Raw genomic sequence first — 26,940 nt, 5'->3', positions numbered from 1 at the left:
AGCTTTCCTCACAGTCTAACTCTCACATCCATACATGACCACTGGAAAAACCATAACCTTGACCAGGTGGACCTTTGTTGGCAAAGTAATGTCTCTGCTTTTTAATATGCTATCTAGGTTGGTCATAACTTTCCTTCCAAGGAGTACGTGGCTTTTAATTTCATGGCTGCAGTCACCATCTGCAGTGATTTGGGAGCCCAAAAACATAAAGTCTGACACTGTTTCCACTGTTTCCCCATCTATCTCCCATGAAGTGATGGGCCCAGATGCCATGATCTTAGTTTTCTGAATGTTGAGCTTTAAGCCAACTTTTTCACTCTCCTCTTTCACTTTCATCAAGAGGCTTTTTAGTTCCTCTTCACTTTCTGCCATAAGGGTGGCTAGGATGGTGAATTTTATGTTAGGATAGTGAATTTTATGTATGCATGCATGCGGATTTGGTTCAGTCTTGACTGACTCTTTGATACCCTATGGACTGTAGCCCACCAGGCCCCTTTGTTGGGATTCTCCAGGAAAGAATACTGGAGTGGATTGCTACACCCTCCTCCAGGGGGACCGTCCCGATCCAGGGATCGAACCCATATCTCTTATGTCTCCTGCACTGGCAGGCATATTCTTTACCACTAGTACCACCTGGGAAGGCCCATGTTATGTATCAGTTCAGTTCAGTCGCTCAGTCATGTCTGACTCTTTACGACCCCATGGCTGCAGCATGCCAGGCTTCCCTGCCCATCACCAACTCCCGGAGTTTACTCAGACTCATGTCCATCGAGTCAATGATGCTATCCAACCATCTCATCCTCTGTCATCCCCTTCTCCTCCTGCCTTCAATCTTTCACAGCATTAGGGTTTTTTCCAATGAGTCAACTCTTCACATGAGGTGGCCAAAGTATTGGAGTTTCAGCTTCAACATCAGTCTCTCACTGTTTCCATTGTTTCCTCATCTATTTGCCATGAAGTGATGGGACCAGATGTTATGTATATTTTACCACAAAAAAAATCAGGGAAAAAGGAGATAATCAGGGTTCCCAATATGCGTTGGTGGAATTCTGGCCAGAAACAAAGAAATTTGCTATATTAGTTTGATTGTGCAACAGGTCAGGGATAAATGCACGGTTTTCTGGCAGAGTCTTCATTTAGAAGAATTAGATTTAAATAGCCAGGAGACCCCGTTTTTCTTTAAAGAGTGCAAAGATCTGAAACCCTAGACTGGAATCTGCTGACTGGACACTCAATTCTCTAGTTCCTAGGAAGGTAGGGAGTATTCAGTGAGGAGAATAATAACATTTTAGAGTGAACTGGCCGGCGGGGAAGCCACAAGCCCAAGGTTAAGGGCCTCTGCACTAGAATTGCACTGAAAGCTGGTGTCACGATTTCTTCACTTTGCCATTTCTTTGGCAAGTTCTTTAACCATCCCAGGCCCCAGATTTCTTGTCGGTAAATGGGGTGGTAGTGATGGCTCATGGCAACTGTGGCACTTAGTGAACCCTCAACAATACTAGCTCCTAATTCAACTTCATGGCTATGTATTTACATCAAACAATAGGGATAATACAGAATCCTGAGGCTTACTAGATCCTGCAGTGAGATAAACTGAGGTGTAAGTGCTTGACTGATGGTAAGTTTCCTCCTCTTCTCTTGTCTCCAGTATCTAGCAGAGCGAGGGTACCCCGTTAGTGAGGACTCCCCACCATCTTGATGGATACTCAGTGGCACCCCTCTTCCCATCTGTCTATCTAAACTTCTGGTGTATAAAGTGATGCTTCCTGATATTCCTTAAGCAGCTTCAAGGGCATCATGTTTTGTAACATTAGAGGCTGCCCTGGTCTTGGCATGTCAAAGTGACCTTCACTCATGGTATGGAGAGAGCTGGTTGCTGGGGCCAGCATTGTGTCTGCTTCAAATACTTATCGGTAACATGATTCTGAGCTATTCAGGATTTGGGGCTTCTTTGTTTTGTGTTGCAGCTGATTTTTCTTCTTGATGACCTCAGGCCTCTGAAATAAGATGTTTAAAATAATTTGTTCCTCCCTACTGTGAAGGAAGAATTGCCTCTGTGTGTGACAGGGCTAATGGTGGCTTGCCCCACTGTTAACTTGAAAGGATGGTGCCGGACTATGACTCTTAGAGGTCACAATGTCAAAGTCTTTAGTCAGCTGTGGCTTGCCCAGAGCGATGGAGCTCAAAGAATCACCTAGGAGCCAACTAGAGCCCCTGGAACATCCCATTTAAGTGCATATTTTCTCCCTTGTCCTTCTCTCCTAGCAAATGTATGACTCAAATACTACTCAGAAAGTATTAATTCTCTGTAATTTATACCCTTGCCTGTGATATTATTACTGCCCAATTGCTCATGTTGATCTTCAGAGGGTGGAACCCCAAGGAATATCTATGGGGAACCGAGGCTGTACTTTGGAAAAAGAATATCTTTATTAAGTTCCTTTTATTAAGTATGCATCACATGATCCAGCCATTTGACCCACAATCTCTGCTTTTTTTCTCCCCAGCACTGGCTTGAACCTAACAAGTCCATCTCCAAGCAAATGAAATGTAAGTGTCAATCTGTGGGTTCACTTTTGCTATGAAATGTCCAATGATAGATTCTGTTTCTTTACAAAGTTTCTCCTGCCAGGAAAGAAATGGATGAGTTGAAGATCTGGGGGTGGGGGGCTTCTCCCTCCCCATGAGCACGGTGTAACTTCTCCTGTCTTGTTTGCTGGCCTTGGTGCTCCCCATGGTCACTATTCCTAGAGGCCTGTGTCTCTCCCACTCCCCACCATCTTACCCTCATGGTTCATGTTCAAACAGGGGCACAGGTGCCTAGTTCCCCTTTGATTGTGGGGTTTGCTAGTAAATGGTTCTGGGTGGAAAGTCAGTGTTGTGGGGGGATGGTAAGAGAGGCAGGTGTATTTTGAAATTAAAATCTTGCTGATAACTTTACTGAAGATTGTAGCATTCTTGTCCACCCCTCAAGCTCCCCAGTATACTTTCCTGAGTAATGTTTTCAGGCTCTGGTGTTGTGAACTGCCTCCCCACCTCCCCCGATGAGCTCTTGGAAAAGTTGGCTTGGGAAACATCTCTGTAGTACACAGAATGTCTGGTCATCCACTTGGGGACATTGTGAATAGGGTATTGACTGATGGCCCTGGGTGGCATGATGTTTTGTCCTGGTCACCTGTGCCAGGCTGTAGTCAACCTGCTTTTATTTATGGTTTAGAGGAGAACTTCTGAAATGCACCTCAGAAATTCATTGCCTGCCCTGGAGTCCATTTATCCCTTCATGTCAGCTTTCCCAGGGCTCTAAAATGTGGGTGATAAATCAATTTCTCATCAGAGATCAGGTTAGCACGTATTAGGTCACTAGTCATCATTCAAGGGGGTCTTTTGTAAATATGAAGAAATTATTTGAGGCAAGGTTTTTAAGAGAAGGAAGAACTGAATTGGGATGGCAAATTAGTAACCAACATATCTATTCCTTAGCTCTTTCCTTTTACCCTCCTGCCCTCTCCCTTTTCTGTCCTCACTCAGACCTCTGTCTGTCTGTCCCTTCCCTTTCTTCTCCTGTCTCTCAAGAATAGACTCTGTCTGGCCAGTGCAGGACTCTCAGCCAGCCGGGTTGTTCAGGCTAGCACCCAGAGCTGCTGTGGGCGAATGATGCCGCCGAGAGAGGGCAAGAAAGATGTGTGAGGTGCAGGCAGGGGGCAGCACGCGTGGGAAGTTCAGAAAAGTCAGCCCCTTGAGGTGAGGCTGGAATAGAGCTGGGACAAACATCCAAGATTAAGTAGCAGGACACAGGTACCAGGGAGCTCTGTAAGGAATGACATGCAGGCTAATGAGAATAAATTAATTTATCTCAGAAAAAATGAGCTGATCCTTGGCTTTTATCCCTTAGCTACTTTATCCCTTAAAGTTTTAATATTGATTTTTATAATATTTTAAAATATTTAGGCAAATTTCCAGTAAAGTCATTTTTAGTAAATGGTTCTTTGACTTTGGTTCTTTTTTTTTTTATAATTTGAAGTTTTTATTTATTTATTTATTTTCATTTATTTTTATTATTTGGAGGCTAATTACTTTACAATATTGCAGTGGTTTTTGCCATACATTGACATGAATCAGCCATGGATTTACATGTGTTCCCCATCCTGAACCCCTCTCCCACCTCCCTCCCCATCTCATCCCTCTGGGTCATCCCAGTGCACCAGCCCCGAGCACTTGTCTCAATCATGCATCCAACCTGGACTTAAACGTCATGAAATAGTTTCCTTAAGCCACACACATTTTTAAAATACAACATCTATAAAGTGAGATGTATTTCAATACTTAATAGAAGAGAAAATTTAAAATTTGTGAAGATTTTTCTGTTTAAGAGCTTTGTATCTGCAATTAGCAAATCTGAACAACCAACTCAGAATATATAATGTTTTGTAAAAATAGTTTCAAGATTGACATATTACTAGTGGCTAGTTTTAATCTAATGACAAATAGAATCTGAATCTGGAAAAATAACTGTGTAAAATTCAGTTTCTAACCAGACATGGTGACTCACTGATTCTAGGAACTAGCAAGGTTCTTACCTGAAGGGTAAGGGTCTTACCTGTTACCTGGTCCTCTGTTGTATTGTTAAGGACATTAGAGAACAAAAAATTATGTAATTTTTCTCAAGATCACAAGGCTAGTTTTGTGGTTGTTAATGATGTCTTTAGGTATCAAGAATTTCTTGTTTTCTTATACATATGTCCTAGAAACATTCACTATAATGTAAATTAGGAAAAAATTTAAACTAAAGCATATAGACTGTTAACCCAGAAAAATTGGGTCCAACCAATCCATGGAACTCATCCATGAATTTATCAACAGATCTGGTTGCAGAACCCCAGGCAGCTTCCCTTTGGTTGTTGTTCAGTCGTTGAGTTGTGTTCAACTTTTGCAACCTCATGGACTGCAGCACACCAGGCTTCTCTGTCCTTCACTATTCCTAGAGTGTGCTCAGATTCATGTCCATTGAGTCAGTGATGCTATCTAACCATCTCATCCTCTGCCTCCCTCTTTTCCTTTTGCCGTCAATCTTTCCCAGTACAAGGGTCTATTCCAGTGAGTCAGCTCTTTGCATCAGATGGCCAAAGTATTGGAGCTTCAGCTTCAGCATCAGTCCTTTCAGACTATTCAGGCTTGATTTCTTTTAGGATTGACTGATTTGGTCTTACTTTGGTTGTGGATATGCAGTTTATATTCTGACTGCCTTTGAGGAGGCAGTAAGAGAGTAATTCCTTGGACGAAGAATTTACTCCATCCCCATCTCACTCATCGGTGATAACCAGCTTTCCAGTCCTTTGCCCTGACCTCATTAAGATCCCTTAGACTATGTGGATTACCAGGGTAGGCAGAGGACCAGCTCTTCTGATGAATAAACTTTCTACAAAATTGTTATTATATCTTACTAGTATTTTTAAAAGTAGTTTTTTTGATAGTATCATGCATGTGGTTTTTCTAGCAGTTCAGAAGAGTTTAAACTATTTCCTTTCTTTTCTCCCTTATATCTCCATGCTTACTCCAAAGAGATAACTATTACTAACAATATTTATATATCCTTCTGGGAATTTTTCTTTACATATAAGTTCTCTCAACTTATATAAGACCTTTTGTAAACAAAAATGAGATCAGTCTCTATATGTGACTCTTTACCTTGTCATTTTCTTAATAATTTTGTAGTTTTTAAATCAAAATGAGTGATTGATGATTAGCTTCATTTTAAAAATGGTTTTTGGGAATTCCTTAGTGGTCCAGTAGTTAGGACTCTGAGCTTCCAATGCAGGGAAGCTGGGTTCCATCCCTGGTCAGGGAGCTAAGATCCTGCATGCTGTGTGGAGGAGGTAAAAAATAAATAAACAAAAATTTAAAAATGGTTTTCTGATATTTAATTGTATACATCTATGTGATTTACTTATTAATGAACATCAACATTGTTTATATTCTTTTCCTATTATAAATTATGCTGTAGTAAACATGCTTATATGTATATTCTTGCATATTGTCCATCTATACTAGAATTTCCTAAAAATAGAATTGTTGGATCAAAAAGAATATACATTTAATCTTTCCTTAGAGATAAATACCCATCCAAAGAGCTTATAGTAATTTACTCCTCTAAGGTTATATGCGAGTTCTTATTTCCCCCAAATCTTGTTAAAAATAAGTATCATCAAACTTACTTTAATGGTGACCTCATATCTATTAGGAAAGTGAAATACTTAATTAAAAAAACTGGAAAGTTATTAATTATAAATTTTAAAATTGAGAAACTTCTTAAACTAGTCTTATTTTTCCTCTGAACTTAGGAGTTACTTTAAATTTGTTTTTTTAAAGGAATACATGGTAAAATGGGCTTCGTTTTGTTCTATGGTGCTGTGAATTTTTAACACACAGATTTGTGCAACCATCTCCACAGTCAGGATACAGAGCACATCTCTCCAAAAACATTACTTGTGTGGTCCCTTTGTAGTTACTCTCCACTCCCCGAATAACTAACAACCACTGATCTATTCTCTGTCAATATAGTTTTTATCTTTTGAGAATGTCACATACAGTCATACAGTTTGTAATCTTTTGAAACTGGCTACTTTAACTCAGCATTAATAACTCAAATTCATCCAAGTTTCTATATTTACCAATACATGATACAGATCTCTGCAAGGAGATCCAACCCATCCATCCTAAAGGAGATCAGTCCTGGGTGTTCATTGGAAGGACTGATGTTGAAGCTGAAACTCCAATACTTTGGCCACCTGATTCGAAGAGCTGACTCACTGGAAAAGACCCTGATGCTGGGAAAGATTGAGGGCAGGAGGAGAAGGGGATGACAGAGGATGAGATGGTTGGATGGCATCACCGACTCGATGGACATGGGTTTGGGTGGACTCCGGGAGCTGGTGATGGACAGGGAGGCCTGGTGTGCTGCGGTTCATGGGGTTGCAAAGAGTCGGACATGACTGAGAGACTGAACTGAATTGAACTGATACAGAAAAATAGAGAATAGTTGGTCTTTGAAAAGATCAAGAAAAATTGATGAACCTCTAGTAAGACTCATGTAGTAAAAAAGAAGACACAAACTACCAATATCAGGAACAAAACAGGAGATGTCACTACAGACCCCACAGAACAACTCTAGGTGTGTAAGTTTGACCAGTTCCTCAAAACCCACAAATTACCAAAGCTCACCCAATATGAAATACAAAATGTGAGTAGTTTTATAATTAAAGATACTAGATTTAAAACCTTCCTGAAAGAAAATCTCCTTCCCACTTGCTGCTATTTTTGTTGCTGCTGGAACCCCTTTTCTTGCTCTTCAGGCCTTAACTAGGGGCTTCTAAGTCTGTGCTGATATCCAGGTATCTCTGAGTTCTTTCCAGAGGACACAGAAGAGAATATGTGATGATCTCAACACTGGTTCCCTGATCCTTTTAATTCTTGTCTTTGTTTCCAATATTCCTGGTATTGTTTACTTTCCAGAGACCTCAAATAGCTGCTGCACTGTATTCTGTCCAGGTTTTACAGCTGCATTCAATACAAGAAACAGGATGGGGTGTAATTAGTCCATACTGCCCAGAACTGAAATTTTAAAGTCAACTTTTAATCATTTCTTGTATATTAGGTAAGAATTTAGATAGGCTTTATAATTTACTTGGGAAGCATTGAGGGAATATCTTTCTCATTTCCCTTTTCTGTCATTGTATCCGTAAGTACAAATGTGGAGTGAGCTGGTGATTATTTTTTTCTTTCTGAACTACTCAGATAATAGACTGCCTGTAAGCAAAGTGTTAAATGAAGTGCGTATTTTGAATGTTTGGTTTTCAGAGTCCTTGCTTTCCATTCAGGAATGTTGCTATGTAATACACACTGACTCTTCTCACTTCAAGCCTACTAGCTTTTAGCCTTGTCCCCATGACTATGGAATGTAGCCCAATGTGTATATATGTAGAGACACACATCAAGAAGACAAAACTTGTATGTCCTATAGGATCTATATAATCACACAAATTATACAAGCATGTAAAGGTTTTAAAAAGTTATTATGACTCAGAAGTATGAAAGTGAAGTGAAAGTTGCTCAGTCGTGTCCAGCTCTTTGCGAACCTATGGACAAATACAGTCCATGGAATTCTCCAGGCCAGAGTGGGTAGCCTTTCCCTTCTCCAGGCAGAAGTATGGAAATGGAACCTTATTTCCCCATGACTGAATTCCACTTGCTGTGTGCCCCTATCTCCTCTGAAAAGTTTAACCTTGTTACTTCAGGGTAACTCAGGATCTGCCAGTTTAGTATTTGATCTCTTTCAGCAAATTACTTAGTGAATTCATAATTTAAATATGAAAATGCATACCCTATGTTTTCCTTCTCCACAAAACAGTATCATGTGGCACGAGAAGCAAACTTAGCATCCATCGTGGCTGCAAGGGTGACGTCTCTCAAGTCCAGAATCCTCTGAGCCCTGCAGACTCTTGTGTCTTACGTGATTTGGCCTCTGGTTGCTGGCACCCCTCCCACTGCATCCTCTCTGGATGCAGTGGTGCCACTAGACCTTTGAGTGTGTGCTGGCATGTGCTGCTGAGACCTCTGGCTCCTGCCATGGTCTTGACCTGCACGGCTGTAGACTCTGCCCTCCTGCGGTCCCCACTGCATGTCTCTCTCACTGGTTGCATCTCAGCACATCTGTATTCACCACTGGGACAAGCCGAAGTTGCTTAGCCTCTTCCTGCCATGCTTCTGCCTCAGGGTTGAAACTTGGCATATCATCTAAGGCTCACTCTCTGCTTAAACACATCATGCTGCCATTTCCTTGGTGTGCTCCAAAGTTCCAAAGGATCACTTCCCCTAAACTCTGGGATTTCTTTGTCTTGCGCCCACCTTCACTCTGTTACCCAAGCCTAGGGTGCTGAGGGATCTGAATTCCTTCTTAGAGCTCCATAAAGCATCTTAACCTTGGTTATGTCCTCTCTGGATCTCTCCAGGTCCTCCACCTGCCTTTCTTCCCTACCCCTTTCCAACAACTAATTTAACTTTTAACCTTTGATATAAGATTAATGTTCTAATACAATAGCTTTTTTATATACAAGCAGTAACAGTTTCTCAAATGTAATAAAAAAAGAAGTGCTATTATAATAGCAATAACAAGTAAAAACATAAAAATCTTATAAATAAATGTGTAAGATCTATATAAATAAAACTATGAAATTTTATTGTGGGGTTACTGTATATAAGAGAGCTCAATAAATGGAGACTTCTCATGTTTCAGGTTAATATTAATGAAATCAATTTCAATAATTTTTCACATCACAATTTCAATCAGGTTCCCTATGGCATTTAACAAATTGATTCTAAGGCTCATTTGCAAAATAAAATGCTCAAAAGTATCCAATAAATATGCAAAAAAGAACAATGAACAATGATGGAATGCTTGTTCCATTAGATAGTAAATCAAGGCCTATGAGCTATAGTAATTAAAAGAGGCCTCATGATAGACTCATATAGCAATTAAGATAGAGTTAGGAATAGGAAAAGAATCAGTAGAGCAGAGAAAAACAGTCCCATTATGTTTGGAAATATAGGTTGTAAGAAAGATTATATTTCACATCAGATATATAAAGATTCAAGGTATAATTTTAGGGTTGCGTATTCACTTGGGGAAAAAAAAAACTAAAGCCATTCTTCACATCATACATGGGATTAATAACAAATGAATTCAAAAGCTAAATATATTTAATAATTTATAAGAAGTTTAGGTAAAATTAGGAGTATTTTATTTTTCAGTAATACTTAATATTTTGGCCTTGTTAGAGGATGTCAGACATGACTTAGTGACGAAACAACAGCAGAGGGTTATACAATAAGCAAGTGATTTGCTATTAATCTATTAAAATAGAGAAGGATAATTGAAAAAATTGTGATATTTCAATTGCTAAGCTTCAAAGATTATGATAAAACTAACCCTATTGAAAAGATTGTCCTTTTCCCATTGTGTATTTTCTGGTCCTTTGTCATAAATTAATTGACTGTATATGGGTGGGTTTATTTTATGGCTCTCTCTTCTGTTCCATTGATCCATGTGTCTGTTTTCATGCAAATATCATATGGTTTTTTATTATTATAACTTTGCAATAGAGTTTAAAATCAGGGAGCATAATGCCTTCAACTTTGTTCTCCTGTCTCAAGATTTTTTTGGGGGTATTTGGGGTCTTTTGTGTCCCTATACAAATTTTAAGATTAAACATTTTCTGTTAAAAAATGCTTTTGGAATTTTGATAGGAATCGCATTGGATCTCTAGATTGTTTTGGGTAGTATGGATATTTTAACAATATTAATTTTTCTAATCCATGAGCACAGAATATCTATTTATTTGTATCACCTTCAACTTTTTTCCTTAATGCTATGTAGTTTTCAGTATACAAGTCTTTCACTTGCTTGGTTAAATCTACTCCTGGGTGTTTTATTCTTTTGATACAACTATAAATGGGATTGTTTTCTTAATATGCATTTCTAGTAGTTTGTTGTTAGTTTATAGAATCACAACAGATTTTTCTGTGTTGATTTTGTATCCTGCAACATAAATGAATCCACTCATTAGTTCTAATAGTTTTTTGGTGGAGTCTTCAGGGTTTTCTCTGTAATATATAATATATATAATAATATCTAATATCTAATATATATCTAATATATAATAATATATAATATATAGTTCTCTATAATATATAATATCTAATATCATGTCACCTGAAAGTAATGACAGTTGTACTTCTTCCTTTCCAACTTGGATGCCTTTTATTATTTTGCTTGCCTAATTAGTGTTGTGGGACTTCTAATACTATGTCAAATAAAAGTTATAAGAGGGAGCATCCCTGTCTCATTCCTGATCTAGAAGGAAGAGCTTTCAGCATTTCACTGTTGAATATAGTAGCTGTTATTGTTGTTCAGTTGCTAAGTTCTGTCCAATTCTTTGCGAACCCATGGTATGTAGCACACTAAGCTTCCTTGTCCCTGACGGTCTCCCAGAGTTTGCTCAAACTCATGTCCACTGAGTCAGTAAAGCCATCTAGCCATCTCATCCTCTTTCACCCCCGTCTCCTCCTGCCCTCAATCTTTCCCAGCATCAGAGTCTTTTCCAATGAATCGGCTTTTTGCATCAGGTGGCCAAAGTGTTGGAGCTTTAGCATCAGTCCTTTCAATGAATATTCAGGGTTGATTTCCTTTAGGATTAACTGGCTTGATCTCCTTGCTGTCCAAGGGACTCTCAAGAGTCTTCTCCAGCACTGCATTTTGGAAGCATCAATTCTTTGGCACTCAATCTTCTTTATGGTCCAACTTGCTCATCCATACATGACTACTGGAAAAACTATAGCTTTGACTATATGGACCTTTGTCAGCAAAGTGTTGTCTCTGCTTTTTAATATACTGCCTAGGTTTTTCATAGCTTTTCTTCCAAAGAGCAAGCATCTTTTATTATCTGTAGCTTGTCATTTATTTTGTTGAAGTATGTTTGTGTTGAAGTATATTGTGTTGAAGTATGTTCCCTTTATACATACTTTGTTGAGAGTTTTTTTTTTAAGATCATAAATGGATTTGAGTTTTCTACATCTATTCAGATGGTAATGTGATTTTTATTCTTTATTTTGTTCATGTGGTATATCACATCAGAAGTATTTTTTGTAATTATGGAGTCAAATAGGGTTTCCTAAGGAAAACATCAAACCCAGAAGTAACAAAGCAAAATGCTAACAAATTTATACAAAATTTAAGTGTTTGTACTAGAATATTTGGTTTGTTTTCTCTACAGAGTAGATTCCCAGTAAGTATTTGCTGAATGAATGACTATAAAATGAATTATAAATGAATTAAAATACAAGCAAAATAATGGGAAGAACATTTGTCAAGTATATAAAAAGTAGTAATATGCAGACTATAAAAAGTGTGATGCTACAAGCCCAAAGAAAAACTCAGTAGAAAAATGTGAAAAAAACACATAGAAGGAATAAAAATAAATGGGCAATAAACTAATAAACAGATGTTCAACATTGTTAGTAACAAGGAAAATACAAATTAAAACAGAATATTTTTATACTGCTATTCAGTCACTTCAGTTATGTCCGACTCTTTGCCACCCTATGGACTATAACCCACTGGACTCCTCTGTCCATGGGATTCTCCAGGCAAGAATACTGGTGTGGGTTGCCATTCCCTCCTCCAGGGGATCTTCCTGACCCGGGGATTGAACCTGCATCTCCTATGTCTCCTGCAGTAGAAGCCAGATTCCTTACCACTGAGTCACCAGGGAAGCCCTTATTTTACCAGGAAAATTGTAAATATTGATAATAACCAGTCGATGAGGATGAGGGTAACACTTCTGGTGGGATTATATAAACTGGTAAAGCCATCTGGTAGGGAAATTTGGCTGTATCTTTCAAGATTAAAAATCCCTGTGTCTTTGGTACAACAAGGTAATTTCTGTGAGTCTGTTGAAAGCAAAATTTATTCCAGCATGCGTATATATTATGCAAGGATGTCCATTGTGTCCATTACAGTATTGCTGATAACACTGGGCACTGGAAACAATAAAAAGCCTAGAAGATTTGGCCAGGCTAAATAAATTATATGGAGTGCATGTAGTCATGAAAAAAACAGACATATTTTATTGACATCAAAATATTTATTAGATATATTGTAGAATTTAAAAAGCAAGTAAAATACCAAGTATAGAATGATCATAAATGAAAATATAAAGATCATTTATATGGAAATAAATACATATTATCTGTATGACTATGTAAATGCACAGAAGACAGACTAAATAGATGTATACTGACTGTAGTTACCTCTGGGAAAGAGAATGAAGTAGAGAGAGGTGAGGCCCTCATGTCTTACTACATATAGTTACATTTTACCCTGATCTTTTCAGTGAGAATATATTCATATATCACTTGATAATAAAAAGAGAACATAAACAAAAGGAGAGGAAGCTTTATGCAAAAGTCAAGAAAGAAGTAAAGATAGGAAGAAAGGAATCAAAGTGCATTATGCATTAAGCATGTACTGCAGAAATGGAGAAGGCAATGGCACCCCACTTCAGTACTCTTGCCTGGAAAATCCCATGGATGGAGGAGCCTGGTAGGCTACAGTCCATGGGGTCACAAAGAGTTGGACACGACTGAGCGACTTCACTTTCACTTTTGACTTTCATGCATTGGAGAAGAAAATGGCAACCCACTCGTGTTCTTGCCTGGAGAATCCCAGGGACGGGGGAGCCTGGTGGGCTGCCGTCTATGGGGTCGCACAGAGTCGGACACGACTGAAGTGACTTAGCAGCAGCAGCAGCAGAAATAGAGACCTAGATGAAAGAAAGCCCGCTTAGTCTTCTAAACAGGCTCTCTGCTTAATCCTGGCTGGTACCTGATTAGCCCAGGAGAAGAGTTAAAATCTTATTCTTGCTCTATGTATCAGGTACTATGCTGCCACCAAGCACCGTGAAGGGATAAGAGTTCTTGGAAATGGCTTCTGCATGCAAATCAGAGTGCAGAGAACCCCATCCTCTGTATAACAACATGGATTTGGGCTCAGCCATGAGAACACTATTGAGCCAAGTTGCTGGCTGATATCTTTGGTGCTTCCTCCCCAAAGTTATGATTGTTTTTCAAGGAAGCCTGAGATGGTTTGTAATTTGTGTTTCTGGTAATATTTATGACACTTTATGCTTGTGTATCATTCCTTAGTTTCCCAGTAGTCCTGGGGGCTAATATAATTTTGTTATTAGGGAGCATGTATTCTGCTGTAGCATAGACACACGGTACCAGGAGCATTTCATGGTGGTTCAGGGGTAAAGAACCCACCTGCCAATGCAGGATATGTGGGTTTGATCCTGGGTTGGGAAGATCCCCTGGAGGAAGGCATGGCAACCCACTCCAGCATTCTTGCCTTGGAAGTTTCATGGACAGAGGAGCCTGGGGGGCTACAGTCCATGGGATTGCAAAGAGCTGGACACGACTGAGAAACTCTGTATGCACATATACAACAGGAGCATAGATTTTGCTCTGGTGTCAGGAACAGGAGAAGAGCCACAGGTCCATACCCACTCATGGGACTCGTTTGGATGATAATTCTATTCTTCCACTTATTCCCTTTGCTGAGTATATTAGTTCCTAAGGCTGCGAAAACAAAGTACCATACAATGGCTGGTTTAAAACAATAGAGATTTATTCTGCCACAGTTCTGAAGGCTAGAAGTCTGAAGTCAAGGTGTCAACAGGGCCATGCTCCCTCTGAAGGCTCCTCTCACTCTTGAAGATTGCTGGCTAGCTTTGGCATTCCTTCCTCAGCTTGAGGCTGCCTCACTCCAGTGTCTGCCTCCATTTTCACATTGCCTTCTCCTTATATTTCTCTGTGTCCGTATCTTAATTTTCCCCTCCATCTCTTATAAACTATATCAGTCATTGGATTTAGGGCTCACTGTAACTCAGTATGGGGCTTCCCAGGTGGCACTAGTTGTAAGACATGAGACTTGGATTCAGTCCCTGGGCTGAGAAGATCCCCTGGGGAAGGGCACGGCAACCCACTCCAGTATTCTTGCCTGGAGAATCCCATGGACAGAGGAGGCTGGTGGGCTACAGTCTATAGTATCGCACAGAGTTGGACCCAACTGAAGCGGCTTAGCATGCATGCACACAGGCTAACCCAGAATGACCTCATCTTAATTAATTACAACTTCAAAGACCCTGTTTCCAAATGAGGTCACATTCAGGGATTTCAGGTTGATATGAAATTTGGGGGATACACTACCCAGCTCACTGCACTGAGCACCCCAATTTAGATCTCCCACACCCTTTATCATTCCTATTTACTGTTTGGGTAACCTTCATGATTTTGTTTTGTGGCTCATTTCTTCTCCTTTGTGTATGTGTTATTTGCTGAATTGATCATATGCTCTGACAGTAAAACTTCAAACATTTTACTTCTTCCAACACCCCTTGTCTGTAGCCCCATCTCTAGACCTTTTGGGGCAACCTGTCCTGTTGTCCTCAGGCATATAGAGATACTCATCTAATCACTGGTATTTAGTTTGGAAGATTTCTTTACTTGGTCCATGGCTTACTACGAGTCTCTGCAAGTAGTAAGTTCATAATAAGTGCTTGTTGTCTAGAACCAAACTGCTCCTTTTAGAGAGTAGGCAGAAGAATTTAAACTGCCGTATTCTTTAAAGACAAAGTAAAGTCTGAACAAAACCCATTGCATCAGTCAAGTGCGTAACACTAAGTCCCCAACTGCTGTGGTTTAGTTTTGGCTGGCTTTGCCCTCTTCAGTTTTCTTCTCTTCAATGCTTCTTTCTAGCTTTAGGGGCAGGTTTTTTTATTCTTGTCATAGCTTAGTAGGTTTGGCAAACTGTCTTTCTTTCTCCCAGGTTTGACTATTTCATCTAAAATTTCTTTTTTTGATCCTTCTCTGAAAAAGTCCATTTATAGGTAGTTTGGGCCTATAAATAATTTCCACATTGTGTTCTTTCTTTATTTCACAACATAGATAGAAATAATGATAACAAAAGTAATGACAAAATACCTAAAATTTATAAGGTACAATTCTAATTGATGTGTACATTTGGTAAGCCATGGGTTTCTAATTTTTAACCTTATCCTTATAGCGTGGTTGGTGGTGACATGGATGTCACTTTGATTGAATACAATGTTAGGCTTTGGGGAGGACCCAGCACTTCTTATGGGAGACAGGGAATGTGGCAGGAGTGGTGGAGAAAGTGGAGGAAAAGGAGCATCCTTCAGCGGAAGCCTTTATATCACTAGGGAGATACTTTCAGGGCTTCCTCTCTCTTTCTGGAGTGCCCATGTTGTTTCATAATGGGTGATGTGATTCAGAACTACATGTGTTGGCAGCACAAAAGTCGAAATGATAACTGTGATGGGCCAAGAGATTCCATGCTTGGTATATGAATCCTAGAGGTGGTTCAGATGTGGGTCAACTGGGTTAGGAAAGCTCTATTCATTTCTGTTTCCCTTTGACTGGAAATACTTTATAATGCCTCATTTTTAGATGCATTTTTGTGGTAAGAAAAACACCTCAGTACCAAGTTACATAAGTAATTTTGCATTTTGCTGTTATAATAATAATTATTATTATTACTAGTTGATTTATACCAACCAACATTACTCCTGAGAGGCCAGTGAGTTACACAACATCTGCAGCAAGCAGGCACCTGGATCTCCAGCCTTCAGTTTCATATACTTTTACTAACTTTTTTTGGCTGAAATTCTCAGGTCACTGCACCCTAGTTCCAGGCAGCAAAGTTCCTCTTTAGAAGCAGAACTGCCAAATATCTCTTCATATGGGCACCTATTTCATGGATATTCCATCCCCACTCCTTCCTGAGAAATGACAGTCCCCCTCTCACCCTTTGAACCAAGATACATGACTTAGGTCAAGTTAAAGGACTCTACCACATCCACATGGGTTTCTTCTTCAACCTCTCGGGTGATAGTAACTCCTCTGGGTTGAGTGCGAAGGTCTCAGGCAGTCTGCTGGGCGCTCTACCTCATGAACTTTTGTCATCCTCATCATGGTCTCTGTTAACAGGACCCCTGGGCCAGACCCAACTTGCCATCTGCTTTTGTATGGCCATAGGCTGGGAGTAGGTTTCATATTTTTAAATGGTCAGAAGGAAAGAATGATATTTTGTGACATGAGGAGTATATTAAATTCAGATTTCAGTGTTTTATTGGAACACATCATGCCGTTTGTTTACATCATGTCTGTGGTTGCTTCCACCCTGCAACAACTGATGAAAGTAGTTGAGATAGCCGCCCTAATGCCCACAAAGTGAAAAATATTTACTTTCTTACCCTTTATAGAGAAATTTCACAGATCCTTACTTTAGGTGGTTGATTGCATTCTTATCCCCATTTTGCAGATGAGGAAATGAAAGTTGAGAGTTTTAAGTTTGCAGCAATTGTTCAAATGGTGAACTTGAGATGAAGCATGTTGAATATCAAAGTCCCTGATGGAGCTTCTCCAGTGCAGCGCATACAGTCAGAGAATTCCAAGGACAAGTATTTGTGAGGCAGCTGCTCAGCACACCAGTGTCCCCTAAAAGAGTGCTTAGAGGGTGACTTCATTCTCCCCATGCGCGTGTGGGTGTGTGTGTGGGTGTGGATGCGCCTGTGCCTGTGTGTGTGTGATTAAAACATAAGAGAGAGCTATAACAGGAGGAAGATGAATTAAAGAAACGTTGTTTTCAATCTCTGCTTTGGAAGTGGAGGTGATACAGTACCAGTAATATCTTGGAGGCCGCTGCTTGTCATTTCAGTCAAAGAGGGGTGGAGGAATTATCTGTGCCGTTGATGATGATAGTAACAGTTGTTGCTTAATGGCAATAATCATTTCCAACTAGAAGAGAGCAGTTGTTAAGAGAGCAGTTCTCTGTGGCTGTTTCATTTGATCATACCCCAAGAGTTACAGTTCGTTATGAGTAATGCTTTGCCCTTTTGGCGCGCAGCATCGTTTTGCACATGCGCAGAAAGAGCGTGTGTTCCCGAGCTGTTTCATCACCGAACGTGGCTCATCAGTGTCCCTTTGCACTGCTGCCCAATGGAGAGGTGGGGTGTGGCCCTCAGCTCTCAAGCTACAGCCTCTGCAAGGACCTGGGAGGGAGTTTTGGTTAGGAATAAAAAGGTGCCAGTTGTGCTGAACAGGCCGAGGACCCCTGATGCCTGCTTGAGGTCCTTTGGAAAGTAAGCCTCTTACTTGTAGTGCTAGGGTTCCTTTCTGCAACACCAAACCCTTTGCAGTGGTTTTCCCAGAGTCTGCAAGTCTGACAAATTGATCACACTTCTTTTTTCAAGAGTCCCAGAGGGAGGCATGAGAGATACATTCTAGGTATAAGTACTGTCCTGACAAATGCCTGCTGAAGCCATGGGCTCTATGATTTAATGCTGTTGAAAGGAGTTGGGCAGGGGGGTGTGGTGGTTCATAGCTGTCAGCCAAAATGTGCATGAGAAGGATCATGAGTTTATAGGTATGTTCCCAAAGTTGTGTTTTTCTATTGTTCTTTATAATGATTGGAGGAAGACCACTGTATTTTAAGAAAAATTGCTGAGGGATGTTTCACCAGCCAAAAAAAAAGTTTCACCTATTTGTTTTTATAAGATTTGAGAATAGTTACTGGTTAAAAATCCCTGGAGATGGGAATGGCAACCCACTCCAGTATTCTTGCCTGGAGAATCCCATGGACAGAGGAGTCCGGCAGGCTACACTACATAGGGTCACACAGAGTCGCACGTGACTGAAGCGACTTAACATGTATGCATGCTGATTAAAAATAGAAAGTCTTTTTTAAATTTCCATTTTCACCAGGGAGGCTGCTCACCTAATCGTTTTTTATCCCTATCCTCATTTCTGGGCAAGATCTCAAAGTGGAGATGAGGAAGTCTGTCTCTGCTTTATAAACGGCTGTTCTTCTCCCCGTGTTCTTACTGTTAACAAACCACCCGAATGACAATACCCTGGGATCTGCTGATGCAAAAAAGGGGCCCCTGAGCTTCCCTGCGGTGACACTTGGCCTCCCCAGCCTTTGTCTGGCAGGTAACAAAGGGCTGTGCCAGAGGAGCCCTGCTGTTCTTGGGGCAATTACCTGCTCCTGGCATTTTAAAGTGGATTTTTACATTTTTCCCTACTCTGCTCCTCAGTGATGTTCTCATTTGTAGCACTTACATGGCTGAGTAACCGCTTTTCAGCTGTTGACTTAAGTGCAATTCAGTCTTCTCCTTCTCTTCCCTCCCATATCCAGCCTTCCTTTTCCTTCTGTTCTTCTGTTAGGAGAGCTTTCCCAAATGTGAACTTTTGTTTGTTGGGATGCTGTGCAATGTGCGTGTACCAAGAGCCCGTCGGATCTGTCCAAACACCTCTGGGGAGGTTGACGTGCCCCCCAGTGCCGTTCCCTCCTCCAAAGCAGGAAACAGAGAAGTTCAGTGTCTTGCTTAAGATCACTGTCTGAAGTCTCTTTTGAGGTCTGAGCACTTCTGGTGGGCTTGGGTTTCCCATCATCCTGTGTGCTTCTATCACTGATGCCAGAGCCTTAGTACCACAGTCGACGTGAACGAGGGTGTTGTCCCCTGTGGGGTGCCCCATCTGGTAAAGCCACATAGTGGCTCTTCATGATGACACAGTCGGGGAAGGGCCCCGAGCAGAGCGTAGGCGTTACTGCCTACGTGTTACCTCTGTGTTGGGTATTTCTTGCTCTATAGATAGCTCCTTCATCAGACGTTTCCAACTCCACTTCTGAACCAAATGTTTGGGCAGATAAGTGTCATCCTTTGTCCTATTCCTCTTTCCCTATAGCTTAAGAATAAGACATGGAAGCTGGAATAGCAGAGAGACTAAGCTGCTAGACGAAGGGAGTGGGCTCATCTCCACAAGAGATTTTGACCTTAGATTAGTCCCAGGGAGCACATACCAGCTGTCAGCTGGAGCCTGGAAAAGCTCCTTTTCCAGCATTTATGCAGCTGGTGGGGTGTCTGCCAGTGCTCCAAATCTGAGCTTTTGACCCTAAACCACTGCCAACACATTGGGGTTTAATGATTTAAAATTTTACATAATTGTATTTCTCCCCTTGTTTAATTTTCTAGAAGGTAATAAAGAGAATTGCACTTAGGTTGGTGGATTTGCTTGTGTGGAGATGAGAAAAGGTAACACGGATGGGGATGGTCTTCCCTCTTCCCTTAAATTCTTTATTCTTCTCCATAGCAGTTATGAGCTTCAAATGTTCTACATACTTCATTTATTTATTTTCATTTTATATCTGTTTATCCCACTAGAATGTGTCCTCCTTGAAGACAGAATTTTTTGTTTATATCTAAACCTGTGCCTGATACCTAGCAGGTACTCAAAATTTTTGTTGATTAATTAATCCTCCCACTAGAAGTAGCTATTGTAACCAACTCCAGAGTCCCTGAATCCATTCCAGCTGTTGAAGGGCAGAGGTTGATTTGTAGGACCTGAGATTTTTCAAAATAGAAATCCTGGAAATTGCTGTAGTGACTCAGAGTGTGGACCTTCTAGACCAGTGTTCTAATGGGATGAATGTGATAGCAGCACTTGGCTGTTTGCCTTAACATCTGCCTCAGAGGTTGGGCATCATCATTCATCAATTCATCTAAACAGGGAGAGAACTAATCCTTTATCAATAAGCAACTCTGAGGCTGGAAAGCTGAATAAGACATATAGGTCCAAACCCTCATAAATCTTGTCATCTATAACCAGATCAACATTTTAGGGGGAAATTATTTATCTTTTCAGCTTCTTCCAGCCCTGTGAAGGAGCATTCCTTAGCTTTACTTCTTGCTCTATGATATAATTTTGCATCCACAGCCTTCATTGTGTTCTTTAAGGAGGAGCCTGCTACTACCTGTGGTTCATTATGTCAAGATCATGCACTTCTTTTAACCTGTAGGAAAACTTTTTTCTTTTGTTGGCAACACAGGGCCAATGATGCTGGATCAACATGACCACAGTAGGGGTATATATGATGGTAGAAGAAAACGGGTAGAAAATTTCAGACTTGAAAAGTGCCACCTCTAGGCTTCTCTGGTGGTTTAATGGTAAAGAGTATGCCTGCCAATGCAGGAGACACAGGTTCTGTCCCTGATCTGGGAAGATCCTGTATGCTGTAAAGCAACTAAACCTGTGAACCACAACTATTGAGCCTGTGCCATAGAGCCCAGGAGTGACAACTACTAAAGCCTAAGCACCCTAGAGCTTGTGCTCCACAACAAGAGAAGCCTCTGCAATGAGAAGCTAGCACCACAACTAGAGAGTAGCCCCTGCTCTCCATAACTAGAGAAAAGCCTGTACAGCAGTGAAGACCCAACCTGGTCAAAAATTAAATAAGTAAAATTATTTAAAAACAAGAAAAATGCCACCTCCTGATTTTTCTGCTACCTGCTTGGCATCCCTTCTCTGATAAGGGGTCTAGTGGTGAGCATACCACTGGAACCTTGTATTAATTTCTTCCATGATCACATCCCAGAAAATGGAGGGAGAGATGGCAGGAGCTTAGTGACTTTTTCTGTCTGACTTAGCAGCAACATATATGAAAAGAATTACAGCTGTTGGTCTGCTATAAACTCAGAGTGAATCAGCATGGAGAGGAGGCTGTTGATAGGGAGCAACAGTTATGTTCAAAGTGAAGCCTGTGATGGTCCCCTGAGCAGCTCTGGCAACTGCTGGGGCTCCAGGCTTGAGAAAACACAGAGGAGGCAGAAATATATTCAGGGTGAGGGCACTCAAAGCTCCTATATGAGGAGCAGCTACAAGAACTGGGGTATTTATTTTATGTTATTTGTATTAATCTTTTGGCAGTGTGAGCTTTTTATTGTGGTGTGCCAGCTCCTCTAGCTGTGGCACATGGGCACAGTAGCTGTGGTTTGTGCCCTCTCTAGTTGTGGTGTGCAGGCTTAGTTGTCCCGCAGCATGTGGGAATCTTGGTTCCCTGACTAGGGATAGAACTCACATCCCTTGTGTTGGAAGACAAATTCTTAACCCCTGGACTGCCAGGCAAGTCCCTCAGGATGTTTATTTTAGAAAAGGTTCAGAAGGACCTTGAGCTGTGTCTTCAAATGATGGAAGGGCTCTCCATGTGGGAGAAGCATTATATCATTCTGAAGCCTCAGGTCTTAGAACAAAGATGGCTGAAAGGATTGCCTACAGTCATGGAATTCAAAGATGGCCGCCTGGGGACCACCTCTGAGCCTCACTGTGTAGTCCCTTAGGAGGAATGCAAATCCCAGTTTGTATCTAATGAGCTCAGATACCTATTGAAGCCAGCCTAGGGCATCGCAAGGAAATATGCTGACCAGGTAGAAGACAAAATGACAGCTCTCCTTTGGGTCTACCTTCTGTGAGCCTCCTTTTCTCTATTTGCCTTCAGTCAGCTGATTTTATTCCCCCAAATTCAAATATTGGGAGTCTATATTAAAATATATATATTTACTAATATATGAAATAGTTAATGATATATGGAATAAAAACACTTGCATTTAATGATAGTGGTGGTGGTTTAGTCGCTAAGTCGTGTCCAACTCTTGCGATCCCATGGACTGTAGCCTATCAGGCTCCTCTGTCCATGGGATTCTCCAGGCAAGAATACTGGAGTGGGTTGCCATTTCCTTCTCCAGGGGATCTTCCCAACCCAGGAATCAAACCCAGGTCTCCTGCATTGCAGGCAGATGATTTACCAACTAAGCTATGAGGGAAGCCCCCAGTGATATACCTCAGTATTGTATATATCAATAATACATATGGTATACATTATAGAATGCGTGTATTATAATGTTGGAACAACCTGAATAATTAAAAAAGAATAGATGAGTAAATTCTAGTGTGTCATATGAACTATAGGCAATTGTTATAGACAGTGAGTTAGATCTGTACCTAATGTCCTAGATGGATGGGCAAGATAGTTGAATGGATAAGAGAAACATACATAGTATGATCTCATTTTGTGCAAATAAATTATATTTAAAAATTACTTATGTGTGTCATCATGTGTGAGGATGGCAAAAGTAGAGAAGCATAGAGATGAAGTGGTTGTTAACAGTGGTGGAGAGTCTGGGGTGGGGTGGGGAGCTGGGGGACAGAAAGAGCAGGAATGGAGACAAAAGTGAAGGAATGTGAAAGGGGAAGGCTCATCTGTCTATTGGCATCCATCTGTCTCTTTCATCTCACTGTCATCTGTCTGTCTAGCTTCTTTGGTTGTACTTAAACATGTATTAATTTTGAGGACTTTAATAAAAGGAGGAAGAAAGAAAAGAGAAAAAGCCTTTCTTAAATGCTGTTTTCTTTTTTGCTCTGTTGCTTATATAACAACTGTCTCAGTCTTTCTATTAAGGACACATTTAATCATTAAAAACACTATTAGTTTTCATTCTTTAGAGATGATTTAAACAAATTGAAAGAAATCTGGGGAATGTGTAAAGATAAAATATTTTTAATCAAAACTGAGTTTCTAGATATTGTGAAAGATGAATGACTTAAGAATCCATTTGTGTTTTTCTTCATTCTTTGCTGTATAAGAGGTGTATATTTTCCCCTAGTGCTCCAGAAAAATGCTCCCTTTCTTAAATGTAGGAAACACATGGTCAGTTAAGAAACAGTTAAGTCAAACAACTCAGTTAAGAAATTTGCTAGTTTCTGCTGGAGAAGTGGAGCATTTAGTGAAGGATTCTGACACCCGTGTGTGTGCGTGTGTATTTTTAATCAGTTTTTCTTTGCTGAGATATCCAGCAAGATGCTGCTATGTTTTCCTGGGATTTGGATGCTTTCTTTCAAACTGTTTTAAATAATTATTTTCCAGATTAAATTATCTTCATTATACATTCAATTTTGATGCTGATAGTCCTTTCTACATAAAGAATTTGTCTACATACAGAATAGTCCCAGACATTACAGGACTGGTGATTTAACCCCTGCTTATTATGAAAGAGTATTTGAGACAGAAGAGAGTGCTGTTTCATAGTCACATTTGGATGTAGATTCAGAGATGATCTCAAGCACTATAGTGATTCAGAGACAAATAATAATGTCAGGTCCATAGAAATAATAATACTAACCATCGTATTTCTTTGATTTTAAGATGCTAATTTTGTATATTAACTGAAATCTAAATGTATCTTACTATACTTGTGTGCATTCATTAGGTTAACATTGCTAGTCAACAGTGGTCTTATAGTTAAAGGTATCAGAAATCCTATAGAATCCCCTTGGGAGCTTACTGAGTTCTGGATATTTTAATGGAAGTAGTACATTCCAGAATCAACAAACCTCAACCAGAATTTCAGTCTACATATAGCCATTTTGATTCAGACAAAGCAAGAAGTTATAAAAGTGTTTCTTTTCATGCAAGCGACTGCGTCATTGATAGATAACACTAAAATAATACTAAAATTATACAGAGTAGAATCTGTGCATGGCAGACTGCATTTTAAGAATCTTGATTTTAGTTCAAAGGCACTATCACTTTGGGAAAACTAGTCATGTGTGGTGACATTTTTCCGTCTCATAGGCTAAAAAAAATATTTCACTAGGCCAAAATCCTGAGTGGTCCTTATGAACAATCTATCTGAAGAAGAGAGTGGAAAGAGTTGGAAGAGAAAATGTTATTTGAAGCTGTGGCCTGGAGAGAAGGAAGGAGCCGTGACCTGGAAAGCTGTTCTGACTGACTAGGTTGCCTGTACCCAGTTTGCTTTAGGCGTCTTGTCAAACATTTCCATTGAGTTTTGTGGTCGCTGTTGCTGTTTTTTGTTCTTTCAGAAAATCCTCCTCCCGCCCACCCCCCAGGCTAGAGTGGAAGGCTGCATGGCTGACTCACCTATGTGTGTTTGAGTTCATGGTCTTCTGCTGCTTTTCTCATGCTTTTTCTTTATGATGTTTCAGCTCATCCACCATACACCATGTGCTTTAGAGTGAAATTCTACCCACATGAACCCTTGAAGATTAAAGAAGAGCTCACCAGGTATTTTGTTTGTTTGTTTGTATGTTTAACGCGCCCCTTGAACCAAAGCCAGGGCCTCTGAGTCTTCCTTCTAGAGCTGAGCATCTCCACCAAGCAGGCGCCTCAGCTCAGTATTTGGCTTGGAATTGTCTCTTGCACTTAATTATCTTGGGAGTTTTCAAACCGTTGTCATTAGGAGTGTAATTAACTGTGCAAAAAAGCAGTGGGTATAAGGAGGAGCTGCTCCCTGAAAACATCTGACAGTGGGTTGCTAAAAATAAACAGAAGATGACTGTCTTTAGGATATGGGCAAATTCATAGCTAGTGCAGCCCCTAGGACTTATCTTTGGGATCTAAGATTTTCTGGAAGGGAAAAGATCCCTTGACAGAATGGAATGTTTGTCATCCCACATTCCACTTGCTATACAACCAACCGTTGAGCCAGCTACCCTCTCTTTGTAGAGTGTCCTCAGCCCAGCTATTTGCATTTTCTAGTTCTTGGGCCTCCCCGCTTCCTGTCTCCTTCTGCTGCGGCCACGTGCAAATAGTCTACTTTCTGGAGGTTCCACAAGCAGCCTTGGCAGTGCCACTGAGTGGGGTCCCAGGAGGGCCAGCTCGGTGGATAAAGAAGAGCCCATGCTCTTAGTGCTTGGCTCTTAATGAGGCTTTGATTTGCGGCTTAGCTCTTAATGACGCTTTGGGCTTTGATCTGATGACCGCAAAAAGTCATTGCATCTAGTCTTCTCTCAGAATAATCTGTGTGGGTCCAAGCGCAGAAGAGAAGCAAAGGCAGTTGACCCTGATCATTGTGTGCAGAGGCACGTGTAGGGTTCTTGGGGGTTGTGCTATCTTTATTATCCATGAGGGGCCAGTGTCAGGCTCCACCATAGTGGCAAAGGGTGACGTTGGAAGGGAGCCTTTCTGTATTAGTAATTTGTGCACAACCATTGGTGGAGGTTTGTGCTTGGGGGTGGGGTAGGGTATGGCAGGGGAAAGGAGATGATGGACATTGTAAGTGGTGGTTGGCATTTTGCAAACTGGCCTGCCTTTTTTAAAAATTAAGATAAAATTCACATAACAAATTATTTTTCATTGTTTCAAAGTGCAGAATTCAGTGCCATTAAGCACATTCACCATGTTGGGCAACCATCACCATTATCTAGTTCCAGAGCATGTCATCATCCCCCTGACCCCCAGAAAGCTTGTACCCATGAGCAGTTATTACTCACTCTCTCATCCCCCTGGCCCTGGAAACCACTCATCTGCTTTCTGTCTCTATGGATTTACCTGTTTTGGACATTTCATGCAAATAGAATCAAATGGTACATGGCTTCAGCCTGCTTTTGGCTTGAAAAATTTAATCATTTATTTGTTAAGTTCTTCCTCAGTTCTGCTCTCTGAAAGGGTTGTATGAGCTACTTAAATAAATAAATAGAGAGAGAGACATATTTGGAGATATTTGTCCTGCCCTCTGGGTGCTAACAGTGTAATTCGGAAGATCAAATCAAATACTCATGCCAGGCATTATTTCATCAGGGGCCAAAATGGCTCACTTTTGTCACTTGTTTTCTTTAAAATCTTTTCTGGAGGATAAAAATTGAATATGTATCACAATATAAATTAAGGATGTATTTTTTGTTGTTGATGTTGAGAAAAGCCTGTTTTGAAAGTAGAAGGGTACAAAGTTTTAGTTACTAACTCCAGTTAAATCCCACTCAGTTAAATTTGCTAGCATTTTACTACTTTTGTCTGAATAGCTAAGGTATTAATAGTGGAACATTTTTATGTCTCTGATGGAAATTCAGATAATAGTGTGTCCTTGCACAGGTAGAAATGGACTTTTCCGAGTTAACACTGTACTTAGAATTTGAAAGGAATCTGCAAACTGTGGAATGACTCAGATACTTATGTTTAAACCCTATTTTGGAAGAGTTTAGTTTTTCTTGTTTGATACGTTATTTTATCGTAAGTTAATCTAAAATTTAAGAAGAATTTAATAAATGAGAAGCTAAGATCACATTTATGACCAGGCTTAGGTGTAAATAAACACTGAGAAAGAAAAGCAGTTTTAAAAGAGCAAAGCAACAAGAATAGTCACCAAGAAGGACATTTGAAATCATTTTTTAACCTTTTTATCTCTCCATTTACACAGTCACCTTACAATCTTTTAGATTTCTAGGGCTTCGGTAAATGCTATATACAATTGAATGTAATAAAAGCATATTGCTTTAAAATTTTTTGGTAAAAACCATCTTTAAATTCATGTTAGATGGAGAAGTGTATCATTAATGATGACATAATAATGTGTGACCCCAATCCTCTTGCATTTTCATTGCTTAATTCTTTCATGCAGGGAGTGATGACATGTAAATGCATTATTATTGTTGTTTTTTGGTGACTGTTACATTAAAAAA

At 40.2% G+C, this 26,940-nt stretch overlaps 1 protein-coding gene across 3 annotated transcripts in view; it reads left to right on the top strand.

Moving 5' to 3' along the window:
• FRMD3 (FERM domain containing 3) overlaps positions 1-26,940 on the top strand; it is a 329,394-nt gene that overhangs the window by 181,991 nt on the left and 120,463 nt on the right. For all 3 annotated transcript variants that reach the window (XM_043453217.1, XM_043453216.1, XM_043453218.1), the window contains exons 3-4: positions 2,508-2,550; positions 24,469-24,547. In XM_043453217.1, coding sequence (XP_043309152.1) covers positions 2,508-2,550; positions 24,469-24,547 — 122 coding nt within the window. The remainder of the gene's footprint in view (positions 1-2,507; positions 2,551-24,468; positions 24,548-26,940) is intronic.

Source organism: Cervus canadensis, chromosome 30 (assembly GCF_019320065.1).
Source record: "Cervus canadensis isolate Bull #8, Minnesota chromosome 30, ASM1932006v1, whole genome shotgun sequence".
Lineage (NCBI taxonomy): Eukaryota > Metazoa > Chordata > Mammalia > Artiodactyla > Cervidae > Cervus > Cervus canadensis.
Note: the sequence above shows the minus strand (reverse complement) of the source record. Positions and strands in the feature narration are given on the sequence as shown.